Source organism: Rhinolophus hipposideros (assembly GCF_964194185.1).
Source record: "Rhinolophus hipposideros genome assembly, chromosome: 3".
Classification (NCBI taxonomy): domain Eukaryota; kingdom Metazoa; phylum Chordata; class Mammalia; order Chiroptera; family Rhinolophidae; genus Rhinolophus; species Rhinolophus hipposideros.
The window spans coordinates 2,725,190-2,750,968 of NC_138049.1; the positions used below are offsets into that span (position 1 = coordinate 2,725,190).

The 25,779-nt window shown below is 48.5% G+C and overlaps 1 protein-coding gene across 3 annotated transcripts in view; it reads left to right on the forward strand.

The window, feature by feature from the left end:
* Nucleotides 1-8,473: 8,473 nt before the first annotated feature.
* PDE10A (phosphodiesterase 10A) overlaps nucleotides 8,474-25,779 on the forward strand; it is a 470,871-nt gene continuing 453,565 nt past the window's right edge. For 2 of the 3 annotated variants that reach the window (XM_081045167.1, XM_081045168.1), the window contains exon 1: nucleotides 10,147-10,279. In XM_081045167.1, the coding sequence (XP_080901293.1) occupies nucleotides 10,171-10,279 (109 nt within the window). In that variant the 5' untranslated portion in view covers nucleotides 10,147-10,170. Of the gene's footprint in view, nucleotides 8,977-10,146; nucleotides 10,280-25,779 lie in introns of those variants that run through there. The other variant, XM_081045170.1, reaches the window with a different exon arrangement.

A 25,779-nucleotide genomic window follows, 5' to 3' on the forward strand; every position in this document is an offset into this window, starting at 1 on the left:
TCTCAGAGCTGCGAGTGCAAGGGGCAGGCGGTGTGAGACCAGTGTTTCACACTGAGCAGCAGCTCGGCTTGGGTCAGCGTGGCCAGCGGAGCCCTCGTCGAGAAGGTGTTGCCGTTTTAGACCCAGACCTTCACATTCTGTGATGAAGGTGAATTGTAAAAGCAGTCAGCCATGTTGAGACGCACTCTCTGCCTTCCAACTTCTCTCTTTACTTCTCTCCCACCAGGTGAGGTGTCTGTTATTTCTCGGTCACCTGAGTTGAGCCTAGAGTGACTACAGGAGTAGGTGTACAGAGATCCTCTCCTCTCTTTTTCTTTACAGCCTTCACTGTTAGCCAACTAAGCTCAAAATAATTATCCAAGATCTCATGGAAAGATGAGAAACAACCCCGAGTACTATCTACTGATCAAAGGTGGCAGTCCTGCACCTCCTGGGTGGGAAAATGGTCTCAGACTTTCAGGAACTCTAACGGCTCTCTTGTTAAAAGTTCCATTTTGAAATGATGTATTTCTTAGTGAAGATCTTTAAAGAGGGGGCGTGGCATTCTCTCAGACCTTGCAGCGCTCTCACTGCCTACCTACCATCGGTTGCTTGAAGAATCACAATGTTTTAGGACCAGAAAGAATCTTACAGGTGAATGAGATCAACCTTTTCATTTTTTAAAGATGGAAGATCAGATATGGAAAGGTGAAATACCACTTCTAGAGTTAAACAGTGTGTTAACCATGGTAGGGATGAAAATGATGGGAAAAAAATGCGGGTTTCCTAAATTCCAGTTAAATGGTATTGCCCTCACTATCCTGGAAGGGAGGTATTTCAAAGACTGTGGCAAATAGAGACAAAAGATAGATGATATAGATAGATAGATAGATAGATAGATAGATAGATAGATAGGTGATAAGATGATAGATTTGCCATTATATCTATAAATGACACATGCATTTTATTCTTAAGCCAAACTACTGGGTAGTCAGGGCAAATATTATCTTTATCCCCATTTTACAGAGGAGGAAACAGAGTCTTAGTATCAAACGACCTTCCCCAATTCACAGAGCAAGAATATGACAGAATTGAGAACAAAAACCACACCTGATTCCAATTGGTTTCTTTCCAGGAGATTTATTACATAACATGGAGGGATATATTAGGTTCAAAATTTGTATGGCAATTTAGTAAGCAAGAGTTAAAAAGCACACGTTTATATATCCTGTTAATTTCATCACATCCCAAGTGGCCTGAGGATAAAGCAGCCCTAGACCCCAGCCATTCTAATTCAGTGAAACAAGTTACTTCCTTAAAACAGAATAGTTTTTCATAACACAGACCTGTGCACATTTGGGAAATTTTTTTTACTTTTCTTTAAAATAGAAAATGATTGGTGACTTGTAAACTGGCACAAACCCTTTGAAAAAGAATGTGCCAATATCTAACAAAACTTTGTTTATATTCACCTGGTGGTTTCACAATGTTTCTAGGGCTTTACCCTGAAGTTACACCTCTGATTGTATGAAAATGTAAATGCATGAAGTAACACATCGCAGCATTATCTGTAACTGCAAAGTTTTGGAAATTACCTAAACGTTCCAGCATCGGCAATTGGCTGGATAAGTTGTGGTACATACACACGGTGGAGGGTGAGCAGCTATTAGAAATGAGGAAGACACTGAGTGATTTTCAGTGTTAGGAAGCGAAGAACAGCAAATTGCAAAAGAGTAAATGTGCTATACGTTTTATGGAGTAAAAAAGCAGAAAATGAAAAAAACGAACACATCTGCTCACCTTTGCAAAAGGAATCTGAGTTAAGAAACCAGAAGACAATGAAGTTGGCTTCCTACAGGATCTGGAGGAAAGAGGGAGTGGAAGGAAGACAGAGAGAGTGAACTTCTCCCTGCATGTTTTAAGTATACTTTTACTTTCAGAAGCAGGTTAAAAAAATACATATTCAAAAAAACAAAAATAAATCAGTAAGAATGGAAAGGGGTATAAACCCTAAACCTGAGAGGAAACGGAAGCAAACAAATCTGGTCATCTTTCAAATAAGTGACAATGGAAGGGGAGTGAATGAGAAAGAAGAAATCCAAATGACTTGTGAACACAGTGTTTGACTACAGAGCCTGCGGATTTGGTGAGAGGTGTTGGAGGAGACCGGCAAATGACCTTGACCTTCAGAAGTTTGTTTGTCGCTGTAGTTCAGGCAAAGCAATTAGGGAACTTTCTGATGCATTGCAGGGTGGAGCAAGTGAGTAGACATGGTATGTTTTTGGGAGCTGGGGATGTCACTGTGATGAAAGGGACATCTATAGAGGCCCTGGGGACAGTCAAGAAAGACTCCTGACTCTACACATGTGAAGGTACGTATGTGTATACATGAATGTGTGTCTAGGCATGCTCACTTACTGCCTAGATCTGTCTGCTTCAAGGGCCAAGAAGAAGAAGACACCCCAGGGCAGTGGCTGTCCTGCTACATGGATCTTGGTGTCTATTCCCACTACAAGGACTCTCGTTCTGGGAGAAATGGCTGATTCCAGGCTGGGGCCAGGTAGATACAAGATGGGTCAGAAACATCTTGCTGTGCCAAAAGTAAGGAAGAGTTCGGAAAATGGTGGGGACACAGGAACCAGCCTACAGGGGTTCTCACTGGCCCTTTAATGGACTGAATATGGGCAAAATAATTACATAGAGGAATGAATTGTAAACCATTAAAAATAGGAATTTGAGTCGTTAATAAACTTCAATACTCATATATTACTAATAAATAGACACATAAAGTGGGGAAGGGAGGGCTCCTGAGTGACTGTGGACGGAGAGCTGACTTGAGAACTATCCAGCAGGAGGGGACCAGGCCAGACCCCCGGTGGAAGCCCCTTCAGGGTAGATTGCCGCGAGCGCAGAATATCCACCTGGTCTTTAAGGGTCTCTTTATAGACTGCTTATTAGTTGCAAGTGAAACACAAAGAGTTATTATTATACAGCAGAGAAATCAGACAGACCCAGCTTAGGACCCAGAGCAGCAATGAGAACCAGGTGGACCTCCGAGCCTCCAGGTGTGACATTCTGAACAACACCCCCCACACCCTGTAGCGTTACAGCTGACAACACGAAAACGAAACCTAATCACCAGGAAACGTCAAACACCCCCACCAACTTTTCTGTAAATTTGAAATTATTTCCAAATGACATCTTAAAAAAAATGTGAGTGATGAAGTCCAAACAGATGCAATATTTAAGATAACTAAGCTATGTTACTTATGGAAGAAGAGGAACAGATAAGATGTAATTAATATTTCTGATTTTGTTTGAGCAACTTAAAAATCTGAGCATAATGCACAATATAATGTCTCTCCTCTTAGAAAACAACTTGAAGTCCCCACGGCTGCCTGTGTTATACCATTTGCCCTCAATTTCCTCATTTGCAATATGGAATTTGGGGCCCTGAGATCATGGAATGTTCCTTCCAGCTCTACTCATCCGTGGTTAGATGCCGAATCTTTATTTTCAAATTTATTTTCAGATGTCATGCATAACATTAAGTTAGCTACTCTTGGACTTTCCATCTTTCCAACCCCATTTGAAAATAAATTCCCACAACATACAAATTCTTCTCGGCACAGAAATGACTGAGCCCAGTGGGTCAAGGCCCAGCCTCTGGCTGTGTGGGGCACGCGGTGGGGGTGGGGGTGGAGGAGGGACATGGGGGTGCAGTGTTCTGGGAAGATGTTTTCTCTGGGTCTGCTTGTTTCCCCCACCTGTTCTCAGAAGCAGTCAGAATTAGCACCCGTTATCTAAAGATCTCACTTCTTGGAACGAGAAGAACCTGGACACACTCTTCAAGAAAAGGGAAAATGAGAAGGGGTCTGACCATGGGCAGCAGCTGTTGCACGAAGGCTGGGCCCTCGCAGGTGTCAGGAGAAGTGCTGAAGCACCCCTGGGCCTTTTATTCTCACAGTGCTCCTCAGGGTTTCCAGAGATCATTGGAAGCAGGAGCACGGGGCCGGGAAGCAGGGAAGTCCCGCTGCTTCTCTCTGGAGTGCCGACGGTGGCGTCACCCATTACCCCTCGCACAGCCCAGACAAGCAGGCCTCTACGCCCATACAATGCTCTGTCATTCGATGTGTTCCTTACCCGATATGGGACCCGGTGGCCCCAATACAGGGATAGAGAACCCCAGCGCCCACAAACACTTGGCCCCACTGGAAATGAACACTGGTTTATACGTCAGTCTCTTGTGAGACTTCATCTAAGCTCCCCCCACCCTGAGGTGCTCAGGTTGAGTCCGTAACGTGGAGTGTCCAGGTGTGCAAGTCAGGCAGCCCCCGACTGTGACGATCGCCCCACCTGAGTGGAGCCAGCCCGTGCCTCCTGGAGGTCCATCGCCCTGTGATCCTCAGCGAAGTTGGATTTATCTTCAGTTCCTACTAGGAGCAACCGCGCATGCATTCTGGAGCTATTTCCATCTTCCTCACCTCCCACATCCTGTCACACACAGCGTGCTCTCCTCCTTCCTTCACCTCCTACCCTACGACAGCCTGTCTTAGCAGCTCCCCACCTCTGCTCTCACCTCCCCTGATCTGCTCACCAGCCGTCTGTTAAAACATGCAGAACACCATTCATCTTTTGAAACCCTTCAAGGTCTTTCATCCTCTGTTCGTCCTCCGGCCTGACATTGGAGCACCCAGGTCCCAAGCTTCCACTCTCTCTGGCCTCTGGGCTGCACACCCAGCCTCTTGTGGGGCTCCAGCCCGTCTGCTCGAGCCGGCCTGGTGTGTGCTGCCCAGACATCTTCTCAGCCCACCTCTCCTCTTCCAGGTTATTCCCTCACCGCCAGCAGCACAGCACGGAGTCCAGGGCCTCTTCTGAGGCCTGTGTCCCCTAACCCCCACCACAGGCTCTGGATCACGAAGCACTGTGGGGAGTCCCCGGGACTCCCGACTTTGGAGCCCCAGAACTCAGTGATTGCTGAATGAATGAAATGTGCGATTCATAGATTGGATGTTGGAAAGTTCCAGGAAAGAGAAGGGACATGAACACCCTGAACAGGACTGAAGAATGGAGCGTGGCACTCTGAGGACACAGGGCAGCTGGGGCCCTTCAAGGTGGCCATGCCCGAGCCTGGGCCCCCACGGCAGCCTTAGGGCTTGAGCAGGAAAGGAAAGGGCAACAAACAGGGAGAAGAAGGGGGGCACAAGGTAGCGATTGAAGGGGAGAGCATGTGTCGGGGTCGGGGTGATGAATGCACTGCGTTCCCCAGGAGTCACCCAGAGCCCTAAGGGAATCTCGGGGCAGGGGCTCACATACTCCCCTACAGTATTTTATTTGGAGGGCCATGGTGGCAGAGGAAAGTCCCCCGACAGCCTCCAAGCTCACCTTCTCTTTGCAAACAAACCAATCAAGTGTCTCTGGGATGTGTGGTGAGGCGAGGGGCTCCTGAGGCCAAGTCTAGTTTCCAAACAAAGGCCAAAACGCTTGTCATCACGCAGCCAGCATTTTAGTGGGACATAGAGTAAACAAGACAAATATGTGAACCCCAAGTAAAGCAAAGAGGAAGACAAAGCAGAGGCAAGGGTAGGAAGTATGTGGAGCTTCTCCGACCAGGCCACCAAGTCAAAACAAAAGGAGGGAGAAAACGTAGCCGTGCTGAGCAGAAAAGTCTAGAGAGGGCTCAGAAGGTGCGAAGCTCTGAGTGGGCTCTGGGAAAGGACGATGGGGCTGGGGATGGCGGAGCGGGAAGAGGGACAAGGCCCGAGAGGCCACAGGGCTGGTGGGTGAGGACTAGCTTTTCCCCAGACGTTGGAAAGCCTCTGGAGGAGAGACTTGGTCTCACATTTGCACTGGACTGCCCTGGCTGCCTTGGGGAGGACGGAGTGAAGGGGCCCTGGGCAGAGCCACAGCCCAGCGGGAGGGGTGGTGACAGGGACTCGTAGCCTGGACATATTTAAAGGTAGAGGGGATAGAATTTGCTGACAGATGGAATGTGGGGATGAAGAAAGAAGGAGTCATTGTTTCTCCAAAGTTTTTGGCCCAAGGGTAGCAGAGAGGATGGGATATTCATTTACTGAGGTGGGAAAACCCGTGGGAAGGGCTGGTTCGGGGTGAGGGTGAATCAGAGCCCAGTTACAGTCATGTTAAGCTCCTGGTACCGCTCCGCATCCAGGAGGAGGCGCTGGACAGGCATGAGATTCCAGCGTTTAGGGGGTGGTCTGCGCTAAATACAAACATTAAATACAAATACAAACAAGTCTGCAGTATCCACGTAAGGCTTGAAACCAGGAGGCTGAGCGAGACCACCGAGGGGCAGGCAGGTGGTGAGAGAAGAGAAGGGGTCGTGGGCTCTGTCCCACAAAGCTGGGGAGACGTGGCGTGGCCCAGAGGGCATGGCCAGAGGTGGGGTGAATACCTGGGCAGGTGGTGGTCAAAAGCCAAGCAAACGGCATGTGTATAGGAAGAGGGAACCTGAACTCTGCCCCGGGCAGGTGGCGCATCAAGGAGACGAGGATTCAGAGTTACGTGTGGTGTGAGTGGACAGTGACGGTGGCCTGGGTGAGTGGGGTGTGGGTGAGCAGCCGAGACAGCCTCATTGGAGCGGGCTCAAGAGCCAGCGGGACAGGACAGTAAGCAGAGACAGGGTCTAGGGCGCTGCTGTGTGCTGTCTGTTGTAAAGGGAAGGCGGGAGGCTGGGACTGGGAGGACGGAGGAAGGGGTCAGGAGGGGTTTTGTTTTTCCTTTGTCCACCGGGGAGATGGGTGTGTGTGTGTGTGTGTGTGTCTGTGTCTGTGTGTGTCTCTGTGTGTGTCTGCGTGTGTCTCTGTGTCTGTGTGTGTCTGTGTGTGTCTCTCTGTGTGTGTGTCTGTGTGTGTGTGTGTCTGTGTGTGTGTGTGTGGGGGGAAGGACCCAGTAGATGAGTTTCCAGGAAATATGAAGGCAACTGTGAAGCCGTTTCCCCTACTAGCAGAGGAGCGGCTCCAGCACCCAAGTGGAAGGGTGGTGTTTTATGGGGCAGGAGTGGGGGACCAAGGCCAGGGGAGTGGACAGCTTTTCACAGCCCGCTCTACAGGCTGGGCCAAGGCCAGCTCTGAAGGGCTCAGTGCAGTTTGCCACCACGCTCCTGGGCGTGTGCAGTAACCCAGACCCAGCAAAGGCTTTTTCTGTGTCACCTGTGCCATACTTGTGCCCTGCCTACCAAGGACACCTTGATGTGCGTTTGGTAAGCTCCTGAGGTGTATAGAGCGCCTCAGAACTCAACACTTTGGGGTCCTGGGCCAGAAGCCCGGTCAGTGCCCAGCCGGGGGGTCTGGCGCTACTCAGGGTCCTGTGTGGGCCTTGCCATCCTGACAGTCCCGGCTGCAGTGCGCCGGGGATTAGCGCCCACGCATTCCTGGCGACTGGGCTCGGGTGGGGAGCCGCCCAGTGGGGAGCCCGCCCAGTGGGGAACCCGCCCTGCGGTCCCCCGAAACCCTCGCACTGCACCCTCTCCCAGGCGCCGCTGCACCCCTGGGGGCTCGGGAGTTGAGGGCGCGTGGGCTCGGGCAGCCAGCTGTGCACAGAGGGAGGCGACACTCTGGGCCCCAGCCACTGCCCCGCGCCACGTGGCCGCCCCCTCTCTGTTGCTACGATCCAGGCGGCAGACGGGCTGCGGTCCAGTCCGGGTCTGGCTCTCCGCGGTGTGGGGACTGAGCGCAGCGCGAGTGTCGCTCGGTTTTGAGTTCTGGCATTTCAGGGGCTGAAAAGACCCTGGGGGTGGAGGGGCAGGAGGGGGCAGGCCCCTGTTCCCCTAAGGGTTGTCGCTTAGGGTGCTGCCACGCGCACGGAGGTGAGGGTGCGTGTCTCCGCGTGGGAGGAGCGCCCCCCCGCGCGGGAGACGTCCCTGAGGACCCGGTGGTCCCCGCGCGCGGGCGTCAGTCCATTCACAGCGACTCCGGAGCCCCGCGGCAGCCCTAAGACTCCAACTGAATGTATGAATGGGAAGAGGGACGCGAAGCCGCGTCTGTCCCCTGCCTGCTCCCCCGCCCCCGCCCCACCGCCCTCCCCGCGGCGCGAGGGCGACTCCGAGTGACGGGGGCAGGGCGGGGGCCCTGCGGGGGTGTGAGCCGGGGTGGAAGTCTGGCTGGAGACAGCACTATTTATATGCTCGGGAGCTCCAGGACAAAGAGCGCAGATCGGAGCCCCCCCCCCCCCCCGCCACCCCGCGTCAGCGCCTCCCCAGCCCCCTCCCGCTGCCTTTGATTTCATTGCCCCCACCCGCGTGGCCGGCCGGCAGGTGCGGGGGTGGCAGCCGTCTCCGCGGAGCAGCCTCGCCGAAGGGCCGGCTGCTGACGTCGGAGCGCCGGCCCCTGTCAACGCGCGGCAGCGGCGGCCGGGGCCTGTCTGGCAACGAGGCTGCGGACGTCATCGCCGCCTGTTGGACGCGGGGGGTGTCCGGGCGGCGGGGCGGCTTAAAGGAAAACTCTCCAAGTGCCGGGCGGCGGGCACAGCCGAGCCCGCCAGCACCTGCCCCGATGCCCAGTGCGCGCGGGCACATACCCTGGCACACGCGCGCGCACGGGGCACACACACGCGCGCACACTCGCGCTCACCATCCGTCGCCGTGCGGGGCCGAAGTTGCGGCTGCGGGGAGGACGAGCCGAAATGGACCGGAGTTCGCGGGCTCCCAGGGCGCCCAGCGCGGCTTTCCTCGGGACCCCCGATGGAAAGGAGGGGAGGAGGAGCCCCCCACGCCGGTTAGGGTTGTCGCCCCTTCTCCGAGAAGGTCGGAGCGAAAGCCAGCGTGCCCGCTGTCCCGGCAGCATGCCTGCTGCCGCGCCGAGCAGCGCCGAGCTCCGGGGAGGGTCCCGGACTCCGGCCGCCGCCTCCTCGGCCACTTGTCTGGCGCCGCTCCGGACCCACCGCGCCCCCGGGCTGGCCCTCCCCGCCCCCCTCGCGTTTAAACGGATGAACTGGAGTGAGGCGGAGAGCGGCGGTGCGCGCCAGCATACTTTGGCGGTAAGTTGACAGTTCTTCTTACCTATTATTTAACCCTTGGAAGTCCAGCAAAACTTAATTTCAATCTTTGTCCTACTTTAAGAAAATACACCCATCGTTTCCCTCCGTCCTTTTTGGCAAGAAGAAAATTGTGTGTGTGTGTGTGTGTGTGTGTGTGTGTGTGTGGATTGGGGACACGACTGTTTTGCAGGAGGGGTGATGAGTGGAAGTGGGAAAGATGAAACCTGAGTTTATGAAGCGAGAAAACGCAGAGGGTGGAGGAGGTGACAGAGGCTGCGGCCACCCCAGCGCCCGAGTGACTGCCTCCCGCCCACCGCCTGCGCCGAGTTCTCCAGCTCCGGGTTCCCTGCGCAGGCGGCCCTCCAGCTGCAAACCGCAGCCGCGGTGACGCCGGACGGGCAGGTGCCTGGTGAGGCGGCCCGGGGAAGGGCCGCTGTGCCCTGCACCCTCGTCACTCCCAGTCCTGAATGGGGCCGAGGTCTCCCCTCCCGCCCCCGCCCCCTCTGCTGCCGCTCTGCTCTGGGCCTCCCACCGCACCTCCCTAGCCCCCTTCGCAGAAGCTCCAATGATGTCATAGGGGAGGAGGGGGGGTCCGGTGTCCCTAGCACCTGAAGGCATCACAACCTCGCCTCCTGCAGCATTTTATTTTCTTCATTCTACCCAATTTCCTCTGCAATCCACGGAACACCCCCCACAAACACCACAAACACTGCCCCCCCCAAGACATTACTTCTTTGTAAACAGAGAGCCCAGGGGTCCAAATACATAGCACCCCCACCCACCCCTCTCAAATTAGAAAGAAATCAGCCGAGCGGCCCACCGAGCCTCTCCGGTCTGGTGTTTGCTCTCTCCTTCCCTCTCAGCTGACACCCTTCGAGAGGAAAGAGAAAGAGGAAGGAGGAAGGAGGGAGAGGGAGAGCGAGCGAGAGCAGGCAAACCCCCTAGACGGAGGGCTGCGCTGACGAACTCACTGTAGGATCCCTGCGCCCGCCGGCCCTGCCTCCTCCTGCCTCTCCAAAGTGCCTTCCCCTCGAAGCAGCAACCCCCTTCCATTCATTCCCACCCTGTTCTCTCCTCCCCACCCCTTTCCTCTGTCTCCCTCTCCCTTCCACCTAACCCCACCTTCACTCTCCTCTCCGAGGGGGGAGGGCTGGGGTGGGGAAAAGAAACCCCAAGCCCCAGCCCTGGGCAGACATGTCGAAGAAACGCAAAACCCTGGAGGGTGGAGGAGGTGGAGGACAGTCCCCGCTCCCAGAGGAGGAACCCTCTGCCTGGTCTGGGGGCCGCGGCTGCGAGGAGCCAGGTAGGGGGAGGGGTGGAGCTGGAGGAGAGGACCGGGCAGGGGAGCACTGCGAGTTGAGAGCTGCTCTGCAGGAATGCTCCAGCCCACCTCCGTCACAGCTCCCTATGTCAAGGCAACTTGGGTAGACTTTTCCCCCCCACAAATGGGATTTTACATGTGTCTTCAGGAAATTGGGGGTGGGGTGGGAAGGAGCTGATTAGGCTGATGCTGGAGACCCAGATTTGGGTGCATTGGAGGTGCTATGGGGAGAAAGACAGGGTGGGGTGGGGTGGGAGAGGAGGCAGGAAGAGGCCAAGAAGTGGGCGTCCAGCCTGCTGACCGGTGCTGTCCTCTGCCTGCCTTGTCGTGTGTGCACTGGGGTGACAAACCGCCCTGGGGGTATATGGCCTGGACTGACGTCTGTGTGCAGGACACCTGTGTCTGGAGGGTGGGGTGCTGGAGCTGTCCCCCTAGTGTTCGTGGCTGGCTGGCGAGGGACTGCAGGGAGGGATGCTGCCTTCCCCCAGGCTTCTCCAGCCCAGGGCCGTGCAGGGTTGCATCATGTTGAATCCTTCCCTTTGCATTCTCCTGAAGTTGGAGGTGAGGCTCCAAGCAGATTTGGAGATGTGCTGGGATTGCAAGGAGGGATGTGGTAAAAGTAGGTGGGGACTCCTGTGCCTAGAAAATGCCAACGACAAAGTGAAGATGGGAAAGCTCCTGTGGAAACAAAAGCCATGCTTGGCTATCTGATTTCCACAGAGAAGAAGCCCGAGCAGACACCTTTTATTTTGCTGAAAGCATTTTTGGATTTGGTGAAAAGTAGGCCCACAGGAACCAGGCAAGCCTTTTCTGGGCTGTAGTTCAAACACAAAGGAAAAATGAACCAGAGGCCAATGTTTTGTTGTTGGTTAAGCTGTGGAAGAAAAGGTGAAGGGACAAGTGTGGCGGCGACCTGAGCCCCGGCAGGAAGAGTGGTTTTGCGTGAGGGCTGTCCTTTCTGGTCTCGGTGAGTGGCGGGTGCAGGTCCCAGCAGGGCACCAGGGGACATGGGCGTGTGGCACCAACATGGAGGCCACGGCCCTTCTCTATTGATGTCATAAGAAACATGAAGTCCTCCCTGCACATTCAACATGAATCCCTGGGCCCACTCGGAGCCTTCTGTTTGGCTCGTGTGCCTTTTAAAGTGAAGGCTCGGTTTTGGCCATTCTTGGACAGTGCATTTTGGATTTATCGGACATCAGAGCACAGTGATGCTTGCTTACCTCAGAAGAGGCTGTATCTTAGTGACTGCCCATGCTTTGACTGTCTTTGCTCAGTTATGATCTTAGGGCACAAGTCAGTGCATTTCTTAGATTAATCTTACTGGGAAAATGGCATTTGGTAAGAAATTCAAGTATTGCAAAGGAGTTTATCTGAATGGTCGGATAATTGCATATGACCATGAGTGTCTGACAAATTTGTCAGCTCTATGCTCAGTGTTGGGCTTTGACCTGAGGGTCACTCACAAGGTACATACCATGTCCTTTTGGTTACGCAGCTGGTGACATCTATGGGAACTGACATCGTCATGGTAAATAACCACCAGCATACACTTACGCCCTTTTAATAATTAATGAATGCATGGCTGCCATTTATAAAAATTGTATTTTAACAAACATTTCTCATCTTTTTTTGTGGAAATGTGTGGTATGAGAATTTCAAAAGCTATGCTGTGGATGTCTTGTCCTAACAGTAGCTAATTATTCCCACACTCCCTAGTGTGATAGGACTCACCTGAGAATTTTTTGCAAGTCAGAATAGGCAACAGTCAGTACCTACATCCATATTACTCAGAGATGATCATAGTTTTGAAATGATTTCTTGTGCAGATTGGTTTTGTTTCAGAGCTTGAAAATGTCTAATGATTTTACTGTATCCTTTGTATTTGGCAAATAAAAATGCGACTTGTTAATTGCCTGTGAATATGTAACTGTAGAAACCGTTAAGTGTGGGAACACTCAACTGCCATATGATGGTGGCTGTATTTCTGTGGGAAATGGTGGCCATGGCCCATTTCTGAAGTGGCGGAAACACAGCGCTGTGGATATGGTGGAATCCTGGCTGTGCACACTTTGACAACAGGAGATGCTGACGGACAGGTGGTCGGCATGTGCTCGGAAACGTAAGAGGGACTGGACTCCCGCCCCCACCGCCACCTCCATACTCTTGTTTTTCCTTTGGGCCTCTCAACCAAACTTGACAATACACGTTGAAGAAGAGAGGAATGTATTTCCATCAGTCTTGCTGCTGACCTCCAATATCAGAAAGGGCTTCTTTTACGTTCCAACAACTTGGAAAACCGATGTGTTTATTAATTGCAACCGTTGAAAGTACATTGTAGCGTGTATTCAATTAAGGCAATAGGAAATTAAGCTTCAGTGATAGTCATTGATTTTAAGACAGTCTGTAAGCAGGTTGACTTGATCTAAAGTTTTAAATAGCTGCAGGCTGCCTGGAGAGAGTGAGGTGGAAACTTTGAACACAAGAACGATAACCCACTGTTCTGCCCTCACCCACAGCCAGTCTATGCCAACGTGCACAGATTTCCCCAGTCACAGCTGGGAGGTGCTCCCTTCCGGTTCCAGGTGCATATTTCCTGATTATTGTGCTGTGATGACTCCTGTCTCATTAAGAGTTTCTCTTCAGGAGATTCCTTGTGGGGACGGAGGTAAGGTCTTAAATGGGTCGTTGTGAACACACACGCATGGCTCAGGGTTTCTCCCTGACCATGATGGCTCCATCTTACTTTGTCTAGCTGGGCAAAGAGGAAAACTCAGTGGGCCATCCTAGCTTTGGCGGAACATTTCTTTGGATGCCCTTTGATGTTATTTGACGTGTGTGTGTGTGTGTGTGTGTGTGTGTGTGTATGTGTATAAAATTGTAGTCAGAGTGCGGTCCTCTCGTGGACCCCAGCTGGCTCTGTGCCCTACACATAGTCAGACTGTACTGATGGAAGATATTTGCATAACATGTTAAACTGAGGAGATTTTGTCTTCACAACTTAGAGAAATTTGGTGTGCAAATGGACAGTGCCAGACGCAGCCTTGGTTTTGCTTTGCTTCTCCTTTTCTTCATTGCCTTGAACTTTGATATGCGTGTGTTAGACTGTGGAGCTGGCTGTGAAGATGATGGAGATGGCGCAGAATGTACGGAAAGAGTCTTCGATGAAAACACTAAATAATTATAGTTTTTGATCTTATCCCATAAGAAGATCCTTCTGTTTTGTCATTCTCTTCACATTCTCTTCATAGACATCCCTTTTCAAGGAATTATTTACTTAGAAATTTTGGTTTAATCACAAGATACTTCATTAGTTACTCTACACATTGTAACATTAAACTCTCTTTTCCCACAGTTACACTCTAGTTAGAAACCTATTCTCTTGGGCCCCATAGGTTCTCAGAAATCCATCTCTATCCTCCCCTTCTCCCTCCCCTAATTGTCCTATATTGTTTTGTCTTCTAGTTTTAACTCTCATTTCTTTTAAGACGATTTTTGCATGTAAAGCAATGTCAATTTCTTATTACATTCAATTAATCTCATGAGTGTTTCAAAACTAAATTGTTTCTATTTTTGATGAAATTATTTATGATCCCATCTAGCCCGGTTTCCCGGGTTCCTGCCACTATAGGGTTTAAAGTCAGGTAAAGTGGGCCTCTGAGCTGAGGGGACCCGGGGGCGGGGGTTGAACAGGGATCTATGACCTACTCATAGTTCACATTCTTCAAATTTCTTGAGCGGCAGTGAAATCGTCTAAGGTAGCTATTCCTTTGTCTGATGAGTTGATGATCGAAGAAAGCGTGGTTTCCCATGTCCGTGACCTCTTTGACACCACAGTGGCATTTGGGTTTTGTGGCTTCCTTGTATTATTAACAGGTCATTGGCTCTGGGGGCATCTGGGACTGGAGGCAGAGGAAGCAGTATCAGCACCATGCCTCTAAAACTAAAGGTGAGTACCTAGATTATTACGTGACCTACATCTGCATGACCACCTATAACCAGGTGGGGTACAGTTTTTCCTAACAGATGCATTTTCTAAAAACGAGTGATTGATGAGATTTTTAAAAGATGATTATGAAAAGGTCTCTTAAAGGGTGATTTATAATCATTAATATAAAAGAGTGAGCATGACCCCTGGAAGAAATTGATGTTAAAGAAAACAATCTCACCAGCACATGTTCCACAGAAGTTTGATGGTAAAGAGAATTATAGTTCAGATATGTTCTAGGTCTCAGGTCAGCTTCTCTGGCTCCCACCAGAAAGGCCATTGCCGTGCAGTGCAGCAAGAACGGTGGAGGAGAGAGGAGACTTTGGGGTAACAGAAGTCTAAGAATGCAGAGTGGACTCAAGGAATCAGTCCTCACACCTGGACCAGAAATGAAGTTGTCTGTGTCTAAAAGACAAAGGCGCTCCATTGTCTGGTTCCTCATCTGTAACATTAGAAGATTGAATTAATGGTCAATTTGACCTAAGACTTTGATAGTGATTGCATGAAGAAATGGATAAACCATTACTAGACTCCAAACTAGAGCTCACAAAGGAAGTAGACGAAGGACAGTTCTTATTAACCTGAAAGGGTGGGGAGACTCATTTTGAAAAGGCAAGGTGGCTGCAGGATGCTTTCTTTCTCGAACCCTCAGCAGCTCTGAGCATGGTGGGGGGTTAACCTCGGGCACCTTTTATTGCTCTACAAGTTAGCAGCTGCTCCAACCCTCTCCCTGCTCCCCACAAACGGATACCTTCCCTCTAGTGGATAAACAGGGTTGCAAATCAACAGAGGAGAGAGCTAGGTACAATGCTTCCTCTTAGTGCTTCCATGGCAGGATTAAATAATGCAAATGGAACCTTTGCTTCTCAGATAAGCAGAAATTATCTCCACCTTGTTAGCTAGAGGAGTGTTTTTAGTAAAAGAACTGCTCAACTGTGACCTGGAATTCTTGTTAAGAGCTCTTTGACTTTCTCTTTTCTTCCTTGATGAATACAAGAAAGCAATCACAATGATAATATCATCATATTATATGCATATATATATGCATATACACACATATATTACTGTATACACACATACACACAGTAAAACAGTCAAATATCACAAGATAATATACAGAAAAGACATATAATATGTTCTCCTTTAACCCCACTCACCTTTCCCAAAGGTCACCAATGTCACAAGGTTCTTATGTCCCCAAGCAGAAATATCCTCTCCACATACAGGGTTTCGTACATAATGTTACTTTTTTATACAAATACCAGCATCCTATACACACTTTCTCCGTGTACCTTTCTAGTCACTTACCTACTCGTATATCTTGGAGACTTATCAGCATCTGGAGAATTGCTGTATTTTTATTGTCTGTATACTATTCCATGGTACAGTGTAACCTGATTGATTTAATGCCTCTTGAATACTGCTTAAGTTACCAGTGCTTTGTGTTGATGAATAACACTGTGATAAGCAAGTGCGAGTGTTTTTGAACACACAAATAAACTTATATGTTGGTAGATTCCTAGAGATAGGAGTCAAGTCAAAGAGGTGACAACTTAAACCCCATCAAAGTCTTCTTTGGGCACACCTGCCCCAATTTCCTTATGCAGTTGGAGCTGCTATCTGTATGGACACCACACTTTGGGGACCCCAAATTGGAGTTTTGGGCAAACATAGGCACGCTCCTCCCAACAGTGGGATGGATGGTGGACATTGAGGCAGTGGTAGGTGTAGCTCTGATGGATTTCAGGATATGGGCCTTTTTCTTCTCCAGCTCTCAGCTGGAAGTAGCCGTGGAGAGCAGTGTTGGGTTCTGTCCTGTTATTATAAATAGGCACAGGCTTGTGATTTTGCCGTAGAATGCACAAATATGTAATAACAGAAACAGAATTGTGTTTTGTGCAAATGTGTATTATGTTACCATAGGAGACTAACACACTTTCTGGGGTGGGGTATGCACACTACAATCGGTACAAGTATTGCTCATGAATTCTCACATAACTGCAATGGTAAGTCTGGGTTTTTTGACTTCTATACGTTTTGTATACTTGGAGATCCTGAATATTGTCATCAGAATATAAATTGACCAAGGGCAGAGGGGAGTGTCTTAACTGGTGTGTTTACATCAGATTTCATCTAGAACTACTAACCGGAGTTTTTGTTCACTGCATTGTTCCTGCCCCCAGAACAGTGCCTGGTATACAGTAGGCACGCAATAATTTCTTGTTGAATGAAATGATGAATGTTTCTGTAACCGAGGCAACTTGAAGTATTACGAATTCTATTTACTAGTGACCATGAGAATTCCACTTGTAAATGGCTAGAGATAAACAAGAATATTTACAGTGAGCGGTAGACATTTTTCATTCATAAAGAAAACGGGCTCTGAGATTGGGCACACATAGGTGATTGAAGCACAGCATCACATATTTATAAAAATCGTTTCCCTAGGACTAAATTTGCCTGGTATGAATGTGTGAGAGAAAAGGAGAAACACATTCTCTTCTTCTCCCACTTAATTTATTTTTAAGTGTCACATCTACACAAATTTGCAGGATTTGGACAATGCATGCTGTTATGCTCTTCACCTAAATTTACCAACTGTAACATTTTAATATGGAGTTTAACTCCATTTCTGATGTTGGACTGTGTCCAGTGTAAGAATTCTCCCTCCCAGCTCCCTGCTCTGCCGCACCTCTGGGCAAGCTGGTCAGACAGCCCACGTGGCCCTTCCCTCGGTGACAGTGGAAGCTGAATCCACGGAAGCCATGACCCCTCCACAGGAACCGTCACCCAGCCCCACCGTGTAACCATGGGACGCCCACACCCACTGGCTCTCAAGCCATTTTCCGACCTGCTTGGCCGTCTGCCTCGTATGTGAGCAGTACATTTTTCTTACCCTGTACATGTGTGTGGCGTCATCAGTCTGGACATTTGAACCAAATCTGGGTCAGAGATCCATCTCATTCTCAGGAATGACGACCAATGTTTGACTACACTGTCTCCTCCTCCTCCTCTTCTCTCTTTCACAGATATTATTGTTTTTGGCTGAACCATGTGAGACTTATCTGTAGACATGATGCTCTAGATACTGCAGATTTATTTTCAAAGAGCAAGGCGTTCTCCTAGATGACCACAGTCCAATAGCCACACTGAGAATATTTAACGCATAAAATTTTATCTAGTGTGAGCCATATTCAAATTTCCCCAATAGTAGCCTGTTTTTCCCCTTAACCTAGGAGCCAATCAAGAATCACAGGTGACATTGAGTTGTCATATTTCTTTAATCTAGAAAAGTTCCACGATGTTGACATTTTTGAAGAGTCCAGGTCTGTTTTTGGATCCCAATTTCTCTCATTGGTGTAGAAGATTCTACAGAAGCCAGGTTCATTCCATATGCATTCTTGTGGTCATTAGAGTCATCGGTTATCACCTTTCCAGGTGTATGCATGAAGGAGGAGAAAGATGCTGTATTTGTAAACTAACCCTCACAATGCCCAGCCAGTCCTCACTTCTGTGGATGTTGCTGTGAAAATCTGTCCTCACCCAGCCTTGGAGGGTCGTCCTGGACTCACGAGGCTGCCCATCTGTTTATGTACCCAGGGGCCCCCTCAGTCACCACACAGGTCTTTAGAGTGCCATGAACTAACTGTCGGATGTTTCTTCAGAATGTTAGTTATTGTTTTTTCCCCCCCAGACTTCAGGCTTTTGTTAATGTAATGCATTCCTTAGTCAACTTCAACTAACTTCAATAGCCTTATCTTTCACTCACAAAACACATGTGGGAATCCTTAGAGACCTCAATTCCATGATGTTTTGGAATGTTGTCAAATTGTGGCTCGCAGTCTATTTGTGAGTCATGAAATTTATTGTTTGTGAATCCTAACCATATTTCCAAAAACTGAATGGAATGGGGGAGAAGATGGGGGGAGAGGAGAGGAAGAGGGACAAGAGGGGAAGGGATAGAGAGGAGGAAGAGGGGAGAGCAGGAGGAGGAGAGGAAAGGGGGAGGAACAGCGTGTCCGACTGAATCCAGCAGAATGGGCAAGTATTATTTAATGATGCGTGCGTGTGTGTGTGTGTGTGTGTGTGTGTGTGTGTGTTTGGTCCTCTTGTAAAATGTGCTTCTTATTGTGAGTTGAAAAAGTAATAAAATCCCTGGTCTAGACCGTATTTTACAGATATCGTGACAGTGGCTAGCCCACGAGGCCAGAATTGTTATGGCCTCTTGGTGAAAAATAACAAAGAAATAATTTAAATGAATTTATTTATTGAAATAAATTGTGGCGAATCTCTTTGGATTATGGCGAGTCTGGAAAAGGGCTCTGCCTTTGTAACTGAAAGTGCAAACCTGTGAACATAACAGCCCCTGCACGGTCCCCACCCCGGTGGGTTTATCCTATCGCAGCAGCCCCTCCCCCGGTGGCGCCATTTCTGGATGGTTCCAGGAACATGCTCTGTCTCTCGTCTCCTAATGCTTCCGTGTGAGCCTTGGCTTCTCAGCAAGATGGAGAACACACTGGGGGCGTGAGCAAGTCATCGTTGTAGTGACTCTCCAGGGATGAGCACAGGGTAGGTGTTCCCGAAATAATTGTACGTTCATGACTGAGAGACTGGAGCACACCTCAGCAGTGATGCCAGCACAGGGTGGGGAGGCAGAGGGAAGGAGGACAGGAAGACAGACGCGAAGGGCCACATTGGGACCCCTTGTCAGGGCACATCAGATGGCCAGTCGCAGAGCCGGGGCCAGCCTGAAGGAAGCAGTGCTGTCTGTCTGTGGTGGCGATCCCCACCACTGACCGGGGTCCTGTTACCCAGAGGCAGCTCCATCCAGCGAGTGGAACAGAATATGTTCCACCTACCACGACAGAATGAGAGGCACACTCTCCTTTCTAAAACCATTTTTATGCTCTTGGAAACGTTTCATGGCTAATTCACAATCTTTATTGGAATGTGCTGTGGAGCAATTATCTTTGCTTTTTTTTTTTTTTCTTTGAGATTCTTTTTGGTTTCCTTGTTACAGAGTGTACCTTTTCTTCTCACCCCCTCACCCTCTAGGAAGCCGGACTTTAGACTCTGTTATTTATGCTGTGATTGCTACTTTGTCAGCTATCACTTGCTATTTCATACTTTAAATGTTCAAGTTACATGAGAGTCAACTCCATGGGTACGTACAGTTCTTTATTTTACCCCTTCAAGTCTGACATCTGATTGTCTAGATTTGATAGGTAAAGAGGTGAAATAATGAAATAAGTAAATAAAAACTGTGGCTGCCTACCTGCCAATTTGTAAAAATTAATGCCAAATTATCTTTGGAAATGCCTGGTACAGCTGTGGTTCTCAGAACTGCTTCAACCCGTGGGTCTGAAATTTTAAACTTTCCAGTTCTCTTTTTAAAAGCGAGAGGTGGTAAATCATTACTTTTTGACTCTCTGTTCTCCCATCTTTAGGAAAATGTATGTATAGAACATGGTTCTTAATTGGTGAGCCACCATTAGCCATTTGGATCTGTGTTTAGATCAAGAGAGAAAATAAGGACATTGAAAGGTCATAATCACACAGTTACAAATTTACTACGTGCAAAGCACCCGTGACTTGCCACAGGTGGTGGACACCCTTTTCCTCCCCCTCTCCTCTCCTCCTCCTGCTCTCTCCTCTCCCTCCTCTCTATCCCCTCCCCTCTTGTCTCTCTTCCTCTTCTCCCCTCCCCCTCATCTTCCCAGCCCTTAAAGAATTTTCAGTCTTTACAGGAAGATAAGAATGTGTTACATGATCCATTAAATGAGCGGCTTCCTGGAAGTCATCCCAAGGATTATGGAGGTTTCTAGAAGGGAGTGATCCATTTCCCCAGGCTTGGTTGGGCTGAATCATGGATGGCCTTGAACTTGCAGCCTGACATGCTCATTAGGCAGTGAAGAGCCGTTCCACGTTTACACATGTTGGATGTCACAACCAGAGTCCACTTCTGTGCAACTTTTTTTTTTTTTATTTAAGAGATGTCTTTAATAGTAATCTCCCTCAGATGCAGCTCTCGTCCTGTTCTGATAATGTTTTCTTCCATGCATTGTTTTCATTATTACAATTTATTTCATTTAATCTTGGATAAAAAATAAATGCAATTGGTAAAAAATCAAAAGATACGTAATGAAAAATAAGTCCTCTTTTGTGTTATCGTTAAAATAGTTTGTTTAAAATATTGTGTTTCACTTAAAATATTTCTTCATATGGTTATTTCCCATTTCCTCTAAGTTTATTCTTAGCTATATTTGTCCCTTTTCTATTGCCCTTGTAGTAGAATAATTTCTTCCACTCCTCTTTTTTTAGTTTCTTGTATGTGGTGACTGTTGTGAATATTTTTATAAACTGATTTTTACACTTGAAACAATCTTAAACTTACAGAAAAGATTCAAGGACAGTAGAAATAGCTCCCCCCCCCCACCCCGAACCATTACCCATATCTTAGTGCACGCTTTGTACAAACTAGGACATTCTCTTACATGAACACAGTACAACCACCCAAATCAGAAATGGTCATGGGTGCATTTGCTGACGGATGCCATCTAATCCTAAGGCTCCTTTCCTGTTTTGCCAGTTGTTCTAATAACATCCAAGCAACAAACGGGTCCGGTGCAGGACCACACATGGCATTTGCGACTTTGGTCTCCTCTGGTCTGGAGTAGTTCCTTGGTCTTTCACGGACTTTCATGACTTTGGTGTTTGTAAAAATCATGAGCAAGTAATTTCATAAAATGTCTCTTAGTTTGAGTTTTTTCTGATATGTTCTCAGGGTTAGATCCAGGATATCACAGAAATGATGCTGCCCTTCTTACGGAATCTTAACAGGGGGTCCACGAATTGAATTTGTCCTGTTACTGAGGTGTCCACTTGGACCGCATGATCGGTGGATTAAGGGGGTGTCCCCAATGACCGGCCGCCACGTAACGTTATAAAATTACATTCTTCCCCCTGGACGCAGTAAGGAATTTGTGGGAGGATACTTTGACACCGTGTGAATATTCTGTTCCTCTTCAAACTTGCTTGTATTCATTTATTGATTTCCATGTGTCTGGACTCTTGGTTTCCTATTTTATTCAGTGGGTAATAATACATTACCACCTATTGATTTTTAAGCTCAGATTGTCCCTGATTTAGCCAGTGAGAGTCCCTTCAAGGCAGTTTCTGTACATTTTGACATGTGTATCTCTATCTTCACCTTGACCTTTTTCTCTATCTCTGTATCTGTCTATGCAGAGAGAAAGACACACACGTGCAAACACAGTTACGTCTGTATTTTTCCATATTTATCTCTATTCAACATCAGGAATTCACACCAACACCTTCATTCCAATGCAGTATCACAGGCTTCATTCTAGTGTTCTCCTTTTTCACCTTTGCAGCTCTCTTCTCCAGTACGAGCAACCTGGTTTCACGTACATCTACGTGTTGTTTGGTCCGTTCTTCTGTGTGTAGACAATGTCCTGTAACTGCTGCGTGTTCACCTCCTCTGTGTGTTCACTGCCTTCGCCTTTTCCGGCTCCGACACCCAGGTCTGGGCCACCACAACACCTCTACATTTGGCCTTGGTGCAGCTGCTCGTTGGGTCTCGCCCCCCCAATGGCTTTGTTCAGGAAAGGCAGGGGCACAGGAACAAGAAGAAGCGCATGTGGGACACAGGGCATCTGAACACTGATTTTTACTCGTCCAGCTTACTCACTTCTGTCATTTATATTTGTTCTTCAGATTGCTTTGTCAAGTGCCTCAGGCAGTCAGTTATAGATAATGATAATTTACTTCCTTATTCCAAATGTTATACCTCCCTTCTTCCCCATTTGAATGTACTGCCTAATACTCACAGAATGTCATTAAACAATAACGAGAGGAAGACTTTATGGGGCAGCCTCTCATGTTTCCCCACTTCCCATAGTGCTGGCTTCTGAGTAGAGACAGGTAAATTCCACCAGGGTGATCATTCTTAAACGAAAACTTGATCCTACCATCAAACCTCTAGATGGATTCTACGTGTCGTCACCTCGACACGTAGTCTGTGAGGGCTGCGTGCTCCAAGCTCTGACCTCTTCCAGCCCTGCCTTGGTCTTTGTAACTCTACGGTGTGGCCGACACCTCGCTGGTTGGCCCCTGGTCTTCCTTCCTTCTCACCTTGATGACCTGCTGCGACCCAGTGGCTGTGAATCCAGAGTTAAATGCACAGCGCTTGGCCGCAAGCCCAGCCAGGTGAGGTGCCTGCAGGGCTCTTGCTGAGAGAGGTCTGCAGAGGGCATGGCGACACCTCCAAAGAGAGGCTTTAATGTGGCATACATAGGTGGTCAAGCAGGCAACACCTGGACTGGGTGAGGAAGTACAGCAGGAATTAGCACGTCTGAAAAATGGGGAAGGGGCATCTATGCAGAGAGCCAAGCACGGAGGCAGGAGAACGTGCCTTTGCTGTCACCTGCCAGCAACAGGTGTGCTATGTCTGCCACACGTCAGCAGCATGGTTTTGGCCAAACACTCATCTCCCTTCTCTGGGCCCCTTTGCTTTACTGGCAAAGCCATCTGTCTACATTCATGCTGAATACTTTCAATAAGTTTCAGCACAGTCCCCGGGATAGACTTTGTCGTCTCATTTTAGATAAGGACATTTTCACACAAAGATGTCAAAGAACTCACACAGCAAGTGGGTAGCAGAGCTGGGATTTGAACCGGCCACCACTTGGCTCGTAGCCACACTGTTCAAATGTAAGGTAGTAGTTAATGAGGCAGACTTATTTACAGCCAGAGGCCTGGACTACCCTGCGTTAGCACTAAGAATGTTTCTGCTCTTTCCTGTGTGTGTGTGTGTGTGTGTGTGTGTGTGTGTGTGTGTGTGAGAGACAGAGAGAGAGAGAGAGAAGAGAGAGAGAGAGAGAGAGAGAGAGAGAAAGGAAAATAACACAAATATTGATTACTTATTTGAAAAGTTTCATTTCAAAGGGTGGAAAGGTTGGTTGCATTCTTGGCAACACCTGAAAAATTTCCATCCCTGTCCATCACTGTATTTCTAAGATCAGGTAGTTAGAATATAGTTACAACTTAGGGGTGTGTGTGTGTGTGTGTGTGTGTGTATTTCTCTGATTTCATCCATCCAGAATGGCACACAATAATTTTCATGGGGAGGACAGTGGATAAAGGACTCATTATATTTTTATGGCAAAACACTGTAATTTTTCTTATATTTTCACAAAATCACTAGAGATGGAGAGAAGAGGCACGACCTTTGAAATGCGCTCTCTCCTTTCCTCCCCACCCCTGTCATGATTCCTTTGCCTCCTCCCATCCCCACTCCACCAGAGAAAAGAGCTTCTTGCATGCCAGTATGGAAACCATTGGGTGGAAATTGGGTGCTGAGCATTTTTGGGGAATGGCTTCATCTTGGCACACTGCAGACTTTCACTCTGCTATGAATGTATGGAGCTTGCCAAGAACAGCCTGACGCAGAGGTGTTAAGCCTGAAACTCTGTGCCTGGTTCAGAAGTAAACCCTAACCCGTCACCTCTCTGCACATCACCGACCTGGCTGCTGGCTCTCTTGGCCATGCTGGCCGAGAAAGTGCCTCTGGCGTTGGGGGAGTTGGGTGGGGCGGGGTCCCAGCGAGTCATCAGGGCGCAGCCAGCGGAGCTCACCAGACCAATCGGATTCAGATTTGGCCGAAGGGGGCAGGCTCCACACAGGAAAGATGGCGCCCGCCTGCCATCTGCACGGCTGTGTGAGGAGCCCACACAGGGAACCTGGTGACTGTCCGCCAGCCCTCGCCGGAAGCCACACACCGCAGTCTGGCCCCTGTATGCCTCTGACACCCCCTGAGTCACCGTCCCTCCACTGGAGCCCAAGGTGAGTGCCTGCGAGCGAAAGTCTGTGCGCAGGTGTTTAAGAGGAGGCCTGGGTTTCCCGCCGCCTTCCATCCCACCTGGATGGTCGGAATCCCCACTGTTTTTTAGTCAGATGTTGCGGGGGCTCCTCTTCCCGACACCAGTGCTCTGGGCTGGGGAGGTCGCTGTGGGCCTTGGGTCCCTCTCTCCTCGGGGGGAATCTCTGCAGCTGAGATACCCCACCTGATTCTCATCCACCCCACCCAGGTGTGCGGCCTGTTCTGCGTCTCTGCCCCTCCTACCTGTCTTGTCCTGGCTTCTTTGTGTTTTTAGTTATAGGGCTTGTTTGGCTAGACTTCAGAGGGTTCTCAAGGTTGATTGTTCTGTAAGTCAGTTGTAATTTTAATGTGTTCATGGAAGGAAGCAGGCACAGTGTTTATTTCACCATCTTGGATCTCCATCAGTGTCATGAAGTTTTTAGGGTAATGGTGTGCAGGATAATTCCTGTCCCCTCCCCCTACCAACCCCCTTCTGACATACTACTGAGCACATCTTGCCCTCTGAGCAGCTCAAGGTTCTGCACCATGATCACAAGGCCCTCTTGCTGTTTTGGTAAGTGTTCCTCTCCTGGCCAGCTCTGCCAGGCAGCTTTTGGACTCTCTCCTGCCCAGCTCTGTACATCACAATCAACTTCTGGGCTCGTCCTTACTCTGTTAGTGCTTGGAGAGGATGGAGGTTGAATTGTGTGATTAGTGCAGTTAGTTAATCACTCTTTAGGAGAAGTTATATTTGAAAATGCACCGCTATTTGCCTACGCACAGCCTTAAGACCCCACTCACTCATCCATCCTATGACACCATGGAATTCTGAACCCTCCTTCTCGTGCTCAATTGACATAGAAAGATGTCGAAGAGAAAATCCTGTGAGTCACTGCTCCCTTGTGTAAATAGTTGTGTTTTTAAAATTAGGTGAGAACCACAGGAAGAGGTATTAATAGAATCTGGTGAATTGTGACACAAGTTCAAATAGAAAGGTTTAAAATATTCCTCACTTTGGGTTGAAGGGCAAATTTCTTTGCACATAGAAATCAGAAGTATCCCACAAGTGAATATCAAATGATTGTGCAAGTCAGCCACACTGAAATTCCATAAGAATTGCTTTTCTTGAGCGACTTTCATCATTGCTGTTATGTTTCTAGGGTTACTAGTAAATTCTGGACCCGGGTAGAACCGCTTGAAATAGTTAAACGACAAGAAACCACAGAATCAAGTCATCGAAATAAGGATTTTAGAAAAGCACTCAGTGAAATGGAGAAAAATTGCTATGGGCATGGAGTCCTTCTTTTGAACTCTCTTTAAAAAACGTGGAGAAACAACAGTAATTTGTATATTTCTCATGCTAATTTGATACCTCTCCCTCCAAACCGTTGATTCACATAATGTGTTAGTCATGTGCTTATTATTTGAGTTAAGAGAGATTGCTAAATATAGAATGCTACTATTGTGAAAGAATTTAATAATTTAAAAAACATTATTTTATTGTGCTTTTAAATATCTAATAGTATCAGACATTTTAAAGCTGGAAGGACCCCTAACAATTTTTCCAGTCTCTCTGTCTTCTGTTTAGTCAGTATGAATATGCCCATTTTACAG